Source organism: Panicum virgatum, chromosome 2K, assembly GCF_016808335.1.
Source record: "Panicum virgatum strain AP13 chromosome 2K, P.virgatum_v5, whole genome shotgun sequence".
Classification (NCBI taxonomy): Eukaryota; Viridiplantae; Streptophyta; class Magnoliopsida; order Poales; family Poaceae; genus Panicum; species Panicum virgatum.
Genome location: NC_053137.1, coordinates 38,498,930 through 38,508,599, shown reverse-complemented (window position 1 = coordinate 38,508,599; position 9,670 = coordinate 38,498,930). Strand labels below are relative to the sequence as shown.

At 40.0% G+C, this 9,670-nt stretch overlaps 1 protein-coding gene across 5 annotated transcripts; it reads left to right on the top strand.

The window, feature by feature from the left end:
- Positions 1 to 852: 852 nt before the first annotated feature.
- LOC120675409 (lipid phosphate phosphatase 2-like) lies at positions 853 to 8,281 on the top strand. Of its 5 annotated transcripts, none has more exons than XM_039956647.1 (9): positions 867 to 1,138; positions 1,309 to 1,367; positions 5,096 to 5,314; positions 5,412 to 5,499; positions 5,581 to 5,690; positions 5,784 to 5,877; positions 7,284 to 7,472; positions 7,574 to 7,633; positions 7,719 to 8,281. In XM_039956647.1, exons 3-9 carry the CDS (start codon positions 5,102 to 5,104, stop codon positions 7,886 to 7,888), a joined length of 924 nt encoding a protein of 307 aa, XP_039812581.1. In that variant the 5' UTR covers positions 867 to 1,138; positions 1,309 to 1,367; positions 5,096 to 5,101; the 3' UTR covers positions 7,889 to 8,281. The 5 variants fall into 5 exon arrangements, with proteins under 5 accessions (XP_039812572.1, XP_039812581.1, XP_039812565.1 ...); XM_039956639.1 differs by lacking the exon at positions 867 to 1,138 and adding an exon at positions 1,459 to 1,552 and having other exon boundaries at positions 1,195 to 1,367; XM_039956653.1 differs by lacking the exon at positions 867 to 1,138 and adding an exon at positions 1,459 to 2,736 and having other exon boundaries at positions 1,195 to 1,367.
- Positions 8,282 to 9,670: the final 1,389 nt, after the last annotated feature.

Genomic DNA, 9,670 nt, shown 5'->3' with positions numbered 1-9,670 from the left:
CATGAGGCATGCCCTTGGAAAGAAAAAGAAAGAATAGTTATATATAGTCAAGTCAAATTAGTGCGCTGTATCTTTGTCCGAACCTAATTTCACGTTTTCATTCCTAGCTTGCAACGTGATCAATACAGCTCTTCTTTCCAGATGGAAAAAGAGAGAAAAAGTACGATAAGAATACACATGTATTGATGGTCCAATCAACAAGCCACCTAAGTTAATTTGATTATGACTAGCATGAACCACGATTGTTGATTTGATATACCACTCAAAGTATCTCTAGCAAACTGCCAGTATTCTATTATTATTTTTTCTCTCTCTCTTTGTCCTTATTATAGTAGCTACTTCTGCATTTTTAACGATCATTTTTGCCAAGTGATCCGATTACCAAAACACAATCTCCAAAACTTTGTGTCGGTAGTAGGGGACATATGGTTGCATCCCGTACATTAAGTGAAGATGAGTTGCGATTTTGGTAGTTGCCAAAAAAAGTTTTAGAATCGAAAAGAAACATATCAGTTTGTTGGAGACGATTTTCATATCTAAAATCTACCAAATGATAAGATTTTTGGTATTAGCGATGAATATGAGCAATATACTAAAGATGTTTAATCTCTTGTCAACTTTGCTTCTATTAAAAAAAGAGTAGTAGTATGGCAAAGATATCCCTCACCCACACGTGGCTTTCGGTTACCAACCGGCACGCGTGATTATTCTTACCTGCCAGGCATGCGCATGGCACGACGCCGATTCAAACGAAATTGAATTCAAATTCAAATCCGTCGAGGACCACCGGCACCGGCTAGATCTACCCCCAAAAAACCAAACAGCCAACCAGTCAACCCCTCACCCAGCAGTGACCCAGCCCAGCACATCCCTCCTCCGCGCCACACGCAAACGCAACCACCGGCCACCGTCAGCAGCTGCAGCTTCCTCCTCCCGCTTTCTTTCCCTTTCGTCGTGGTTCCCCACATCCGGCCCTCCACTCCACCACCAGATGTCCGGATGTCTCCGCCCCCCAGCCGAACCCACCACACCCGCGCATCGGCAGCGGTAGCTAGCGCCGGCAGCGGCGGCGGCGGTTGGTAGCCCCGGTCGAGACGGCAGCAGGTAGCCAACCCCGGCGCCGCCAACAAAATTCCAGGTGCCCGTTCTTGATTTGACCCGAGTAGGACTGGCTGTGGATCGGATTACTACCTACTAGCTCGCACGCTTTTCCTCCTTTCTTCCACCTTCTTTATTGCCGTCCCCGTCTTTTTTTCGTTTATGCCCCTCTCTTCCACGCTCTGAGCTGCTGTGGGCGCATTCTGGTAGGACGCGAGGAGGCGCCGATCTGCGGCGACATCGGCGAGCCGCTAGTCTCCCGCCGCACCGTGAGTTCCTCATTCCTTCTCCTTTCTTTCCTCGGCTCCGCGGAAGCTGATCTTCTTTCTTTCTTTCCTTGCCCCTTCCCCTCCTTGTCAGGGCCGGCTCTATAATTTCGAGGGCCCTAGAGCGAACCGGATGCTATGGGCCCCCTTAGGCTAAATATTTTTTTTTCCTCCGACATTTTCATTAGGTTCTGCATTAGCCTGAACTTCTGCATTTAAATTATGATCATTTTCCTGCATTTCATCAGGTTCTTGCTCTTGATCTTCATTTAAATCAGCATTACTTACGGTTGAAAGAACTTGTGCAAAGCACCCCTTTGTGATTCAACGAGCCGTTCATCTTGTTTTTTTTCCTTTTCTGAGATCCCGACAAATGCTTCTTAGGTAACATTCTAACACCTAAATTATGAAGGAAAATAAATAGAGAAATTAGAAGTTTAAACCTAGAAATCTAAGTGTCCAACGTAGTCACGAAGTAGCAGATTACTAGTAGAAGTTAATAGTTACTCACCAATTTGCTTAGCTGATTGCAAAACGTTGCTGGATTGCTGCCGTAGAGGGGACGAGTCACGAGTGCAGAGGCAGGTCAGTAGAAGTTAATCAACCGATCACCAGTCGCCGGACGCCGGGCGGGCGGCCGAGAGGCCGCGGCCAGAAAAGGCAGCGAGGTCTGCGATGCGAACAGATGGACGCCGCGACGTTTCGACTGCCGAAGCCGAGCGATCGAGCCCCCTGCAGCCTGTTGGGCCTCTTCTGATGTGTATGTGTACTAGTGTATACATATTTGATCCTGGGCCCCCCTCGGTTGTGGGCCCTAGGCGGTCGCCCCTCCCGCCTTGGCCCAGAGCCGGGCCTGCTCCTTGTCAAAAAGTTATCTGAAGGCATCGTTCTTTGTAATTCCGGCCTTGCGCGCAGACATATTATTTGCTCCCTGCTGGGCTCTCATCACGTGCTCTTGGTCACTCTAGTTTAGGGGCAGCACTCTCTTCGGATTGTTTGGGGAATTTGAGTGTTTCTTTGACTGAGAGCTCAGCTTTATGTCGCTATTTTAGCAAATTACTATTACAAAGAAGGTCTTGATCTTTTTCCTGGTATTCATCTCTAGTGGATGTCGATGCGCTTTTGACGTGGATGGCGTGGGGGTCTGTCGGCTCTAGATATTTTCTCATGTTTGTCTTGGTGTGAAATAAATAATACAGACACGATTAGATATTTTGTGCCACTTGTATCTAGTTTGACTTTGATGTCACCAGTTCCTTTCCTAGGTATAAAAATTTCTGGAAAAGAACTCGAGTATTGGGCAAATACTATATTAATCCAAAGCCAATAGATTTTTGAGGGAACCCTTTGCCCACTGGTAGGGAAATTTGAGGTAATCTGCTGCCTATTCGCTTAACAAAGAGCAATCGGGTTTAATCAAAATACTCAAGAAATATCTTTTTTTTTGGCAGTAGATAGCTGGTGCAAGCCAGTAATAGCTAGCAATCTTGAGGTTGTCGGCTGCCTTGTGCTGCCGCCAATTGGTTTTGATTTTAGTGTTGTCAAATCATATTCCTGTGTTAAGTTGGACACCAGTTTATTTGGAGTTAACCTAGTTGACTTAGTGCATCGAATGAGAACAATTGGTATGTAGTTTATCACGATCTGTAGTGGAACTAGTTGCAATGTGGTTTGCCCACTTGTTGTGATGCTTGTACGGTTAGAATACACAGAAATATCTTTTGCTTCGGTGTCAATGAACAAAGAGTTTTGAAAGTGTCATCGTGGTGTGCTGCTGCCAATTGGTGTGAATTTCTGATTGTCAAACAGTTTGGCTGTAAACTGTCGTTTGCCAAATTGATAAAATTTAATCTAGTTGATGTAATCGATTAAACGAGAAGATTGGTTTATACTATTGTTTTTCAAGGATCTGTAGTCTACTCAGCTGTAATAAGTTTTGCCCACTTGGGTTGCAGTAGTATCAATTTGTGGTGTCCATTGTTGTTCGATAACTTGGCCTATTGTATCTTGAAGGTTTCAGAGTTCTGTTTACCCACCTTCACTATCTTTCAAGTTCAGAGGTATAGGAAAATTATGTTTGGATTTATTGTTTGTTTTACTTAGCTTAGATTCATGAAATTGGATGCTCACCCTAAATTTCTGGCTTGCTGTTCATTCACTTCACGTATTTGGTTCAGCTGAACTTTTAGCATTTCAACCTTTCCAGTCTTTTATGTATACATATTGCTTGATTATTTGAGGTTATCTTTTCTGTCTTTTGTTTTCCTCTGGCTGTCTGGCAAATAAAGTTACACATGTGTCTCTTTTTGAGTTTCTAGCACCAGTAAGCTATCGGTGTATTCTTGCTCTTTTAATAATGCAGTTTCTTTTAACTCAATGATATATACTTCTTGAAGTTCTTTTTGAACCCTTTTTTTTTGTCTTTCTGAATCTGAGATCTTAGTTGATGATAGTTATGGTCTCCCGAGGTTCTTATTCGATGAGGAAAATGACGGGCTTCGAATGTTGGTATAATCTGTAGGTATATCTGCATGTCCAGATGTGCCAGAAATTGCAATTGGGTTGCTTCTGGATTGGTCCCTTATGAGTGCTAGGAAACTTGAAAATTAATTTTGTTTTCTGGTCTGGTGATGTTGCACCCTAATTCTTGGACCAGAATGATCATGCTATTTTTTAGTTTCCCAATCATACTTTAATAGATTACCAAGATTTTGTGACACTAAACTATTATTGTGTGTTCATATGTCTCAAATGACATATGAGATGGTCATTTTTTCCTATACAAAAGCTGAAGGATACAACTATTTAGCTAGTGTTTAAGTGCAATAAATTATAGTTGCTCTTGATTTCAATATCTTTTAAAACTGTTTGATATATCTTTGCACTTGTATGGTTCTCGCAACATCCTACAAGTTCGATTTCTGATGATCATAAAAAACTATCAAATGTCGCAGTTACTCAAACTTTAGAGCTTTCTACTGATCTTATTTGTTTAATGTTTTATGAACATAGTATTATCTTTTCCTGGCATGGCAAATATAAGTTAGTACAGCTGTCCTGCTTGGCTCTCTGTGTGGTGACTTGTAAGTTGTAACTATGTGTGGTGACTTGTAAGTTGTAACTAACATACAACTAGCTTGTTTTGCCTGAGTGATGAAATTGATACCATCTGATACTATTTCGGGTGGTTCCTGTGTATCATTAGTTCGTATGCAAGTTTTTTCACTATAAATGAATATTTTCCTTGCTGCTGCCATGTGTTTAAAGTCTCTTTAAAAACATGAAGAAAGGTTATTATTTTGTTTTTTCCTCTTTTTGCCAAACCTTATACCCTTTTAATCTACAAAATATGAACTTTAAATTACGTTCGCTTAAAAATGCCTTGGTTACTAGGTCCATGCTTAAAATATATCGTTATACATGTTGGTTTACTATGTTCACTCCCCCCCCCACACCCACAAAAAAAAAGGTTTAGTATGATTATGTTCCTGCTATAACTCACAGGAGATGTTAAATTGTTAATGTTTATGCTACAAACTGAATGGTGTTGAGAACTATCTTTGCACCCTGTAAAAATCAGTTAACATTATAGCCTGTGAAACTAAGTATTAGTCTTCTAGTCCTGTCAATGGTTTTGAAAACTGCATTGCGTTGACGATTTGACCTCCTATTCGGCAGTTTTTGTAACTTTACTCACTGGTTTTGTTGTCTTGCTCTCTTTGGTTTTATAGGACACAATGGCAGACCAGTTAAGGTGTTACACTATGAGATCCCATGGAATGGTACTGGCAAGATTACACATGTATGACTGGATAATACTTCTCCTCCTTGCTGTCATAGACGGACTGCTGAATTTAATTGAACCTTTTCACCGTTTTGTTGGGAAAGACATGATGACTGACCTGAGATATCCTTTGAAGGGCAATACAGTGCCCTTTTGGGCTGTTCCAGTATGTCCTGGTGTCCTTATTTTTCAGTATGTTTTGATCTTGTTACATCTATTCAAAAGTTTTTCTCTGGTTCTTACCCTGTTTCCCTGATTTGCAGATATTTGGAATTATACTACCTTGGGCCATCTTTTTTGGAATATACTTCAAAAAGAAGAATTTCTATGATTTGCACCATGGCATACTGGGTATTCAACATAGATTATGATCCCATCAATACATTAGTGTAGTATAAGGCAAACAAACCTGAGAAATGAAACTTTTTGTAGGGATTCTATATTCAGTACTTATAACTGCAGTGATTACTGATGCAATTAAGGATGGTGTTGGCCGCCCACGTCCAGATTTTTTCTGGCGCTGTTTTCCTGATGGAAAAGATGTAAGATAGAACTGAAAAACTAATGTTCCAAAGTTGCAAGTTCTTTCTGTGTTGATCTGCATAATGTTAAAAAGTTCTATGGAATCTTTTCAGGTTTATGATAACATCACTACTGGTGTTATATGCCATGGAGAGAAGAGTGTAATCAAGGAAGGTCACAAAAGCTTCCCAAGTGGACACAGTTCATGTAAGTGATGACATAACCATATAAATACTCAAATAGCCCGTGACATATGTTCTCCTTTGTAATATTGGTCTGTTACATGCACTGGTTGCCCAACTCTATGTATTGCTATATTACAGTGAGAAAACTTATACGGTTTTGAAAGTTAACTGCCACTAGTGCACATACAGTACACTTAAATTGGTTTACGGTCATTTGATGATGTGTCTAAAATGCCATTGAGAAGCCATACTTGGGAGGAAAAAAAACCATGTTTTTAGCACTTGGACGGGTTTTTGGAAGAAAATGGGTCTACCTCTGGTGGTGTCATATGCCTTGGGCATGCCAGTTATATTATAAGAGACAAGTGGCTGTCTTTGTGGCAAGATAGATAACGTTCAACAGGTGGGTGCCAAGACCTCACTTGGCCATGGTGACATCCTGTGTAGTCAGATGAGCGATCTGTAAGGTGGTATGCATGTGGTTCATGTAGTCAATGGGACTGTCTGTCTGGATACTTTGTGTAGAAGTCTGGCCGCAGGCACTGGCATACTGCTGCAGCTACTTCAAACAATGAATTTCTCTTGCATCTTGCTTGCAAGGTTATGGAAAAAATTAATGCTACAGACACCGTTACATGGGAACTTGCTGCTAGACCTGAATACTTGCTGGATCTGAAATTCCTTGCTGAATTTTTATCACTGCTTAGTAACCCCTTTTCAGCTTTTCCTCTGGATTTGATTGAAAGCATACTGTGCTGAAAGTTCTGGGCCTTATATGAGATACTCATGAAGCTAATAAAAAAATGTGAAATAGTGATTCAAACATTTTATACATATTTGTTTTTGAGAGAGCAAGCACGTATGAAAACTGGAGTAAGTTTGAGATACCTTGATTGGGTGTAGTTGGTTTTGTGTTGTTTGACCTATGTGCAGATGTGCATGATGAGCAGATGTACTGGTTCCTCTCTTTACACTGTTGTTATACTCCCTCCATTCCAGGATATAAGACGCGCACGTAATTTAAGATTCAAACTCTAAAAACTTTAACCTACGAACTACGATTAATCATGTATAATAAAAACTTTGTCTTATAACAATCATATCATTGTATTCATATTTAAAAGTAGTTTCATATAACTATGATTTTGTTGCTACAAACATTATATTATAGAAGATATTAAGAGTTAAATATTATTATTGAAGACCGTGCCAAGTTTGATGATGCCTTATATCCTGGGACGGAGGGAGTATTCCCAAAACCAATCTAAATTATTTTTTGAACCATAAACCAATCTAAATTATTACTGAAACATAGGTCAATCTTTCTTCATGTGCCTAAGTTAAGTTTCAACTTGGCACCTCATGATATTCTTTTTACAGCGCTATGGCTGTATCATCTCAAATTTGTGTTCTCATCACCTATTTCAGGGTCTTTTGCTGGTCTAGGCTTCCTTGCATGGTACTTAGCTGGGAAAATCACAGCTTTTGATCGCAGAGGACATGTTGCGAAGCTATGCATTGTGTTTCTGCCTCTTCTTACTGCTTCTCTTGTGGCTGTTTCTCGAGTGGATGATTACTGGCACCACTGGCAAGATGTATTTACTGGCGCTCTAATAGGTTTGTAAATTTTAATAGATTTTAGATATGCATACATTTCCTAAATGTTGTGAAGATGTCGAATCAGCTATTTTTCTAATCAGGGTCGTTTTCCTTTGCAGGTCTTACAGTTGCTTCGTTTTGTTATCTGCAATTTTTCCCATATCCTTTTGATGCCGATGGTACCTCCTTTTCCTTGTTTTACTGCCAGTTATTGAGATTCAGATTTGTTCAGCATGTAACAAAAACTATGCATCTCCTTGGCAGCTTTCTGGCCTCATGCATACACGGTCCAGCTAGCCGAAGAACGCAACAGCAGAAATGCAAACTCCTACAGTGTGCGACCAACCGAGATCGAAACAGTCAATATTCCCGGCCGGGGTGGAATCACCCTACGAGACACTCTCAACGACGTGGAGTCTGGAAGCAGATCGTGAGATCCAAGTCTGGAGTGGAGATGTCTTGAATACCCTGACTTCCGACTCTTGAGATTTGTCTGCATGAGAAGCTGTGTGGGAGCTGCTTACATGTACACAGGTAGATCTATTGTAGAGCTGTTGACTGCTGCCTCTGTATCAATCTTCTAGGTCTGCGGTTTGTTTTTTGTTTATTTACTGGATAGCTGGTTTCTTAAGGCTTCGGTGTAAAAATTACCAGGTAGGGGTGTTCTTACTGTCTGACGAGCTTTCGCTTTTGTTCATACTATGATGTGAGCCCCGTGTTCTGCTTAAAATTAGTTGGTGTACGCTCTTTGTACTGATGCTTTATCCCCGCAATCAGGGTATGTGATCAGATGCGCAGGAAGAGGATACGTACTATTTCACATTTAATTATTCCTAGCAAACATGTCTTCAATATGTCTGTGCGTTGCTACTGCTGGTGAAGCTATATAAATGTACTGATTAGCATATGATAATTTTATAAAAAATACAATACATGATATAGTATATGTATTTCATAATTTTATTTTTTATTATAATTAAAAGAGTAATAATAATCTAGTATGCATTGGTTATGTGTTTCGGTCTTTCTCTGTTTTTTTATAGAATTACTTATGAGCATGTGTCCAGAATGTAGGACAAATGTTTTTTTAAGGTTATAAAACAGTGCGGTAGGGGATTCGATCCCTGGTCATAGGGTTCCGGTCTCTCTGTTTTACTTGCCAAGCGCTGATTCTATATGGTTTCAGACTCTTAGATCGGTCTGGTTTGCTGTGTTCATCAGCATATAAATAAGGAATTTTTAGAGGATATTAAAGTTGATAGGCTTCAAAGGATTTGGATAGGAAAATAGGAATACGGCAGATGTCAGGTACCAGACAGAAGGTGCAGCATCTTCAGTCTTCATATCAATTTCCTGAAAACTTAATGCACTTCAATTACCAATTCACTACGAGAATGCATGTTTGATTTGAGAACTTGTAATTGACATATTTGACACCTGAATGTTTTAAGAACCTCAAACATGATACTATTGGAGCAAAGTTTAGCTAAACTTGACTAAAGAAATCTTGTATCAAACATAACTTATGTGCCAGAACAGCTCACAATTTTTTTTTGTGAACAATATTTTTTTGCGAAAGTTGTGAACAATATATAGTACTGCAGCCCAGTGAAGAAGCCGTGTGACAAATGGCTCGAATATGAATAAAATAGCGTGACAGTGGATCGAATATGAATAAAACTAGAGCGAACAGTCAGTCTTACTTTAGTGAAAAGAATAGCAGCATAAGAAAGGTTCTTACTTTAGTGAAAAGAACCCAGAAGATGGAGTAAAACAAGAATGTTGCTCACCACGGTGGGAAAATATATTTCAAGGAAATAATAAGCACAACTTTTTTTTTTTACTTGAGACGCAAAATGACAAAAAGAAAATATCATCGCAAGGGGTTGTTAATTAACATGATGCTGGCGCACCAACGGGTATGCTCCATCCACACTTCTTGGGCACGTTAATTTTTCTACAAGATGTAGTCTCTGCTGCTGCTTAGACTGGTGACTGAGTCCTATCCTAAAAAAATGCCGTGAACTAGATGTGGAATGAGAATGACAGTGCAAGGAACCTATGCTAAACTAATATGGTCCAGCAATTAGGCGTGAAGGGTGTTGCCGTGCTGTTGATTTTCTCAAAGTGGTTTCTGTTTGCGTTGCTGTTTACTACAAATGCTTTTAGAAGCTTATTAAGTGCAACCTTTCAAATACATAGCCAAATGATTCATC

Excerpts from the sequence above, each read along its gene's own strand:
- LOC120675409 (XM_039956638.1), top strand. The coding sequence starts at position 5,102 with ATGGCAGACCAGTTAAGGTGTTACACTATGAGATCCCATGGAATGGTA. Across the intron at positions 5,500-5,580 it reads TTTGCACCATGGCATACTGG|GGATTCTATATTCAGTACTT; the intron begins GTATTCAACATA and ends AACTTTTTGTAG. Across the intron at positions 7,634-7,718 it reads ATATCCTTTTGATGCCGATG|CTTTCTGGCCTCATGCATAC; the intron begins GTACCTCCTTTT and ends TCTCCTTGGCAG.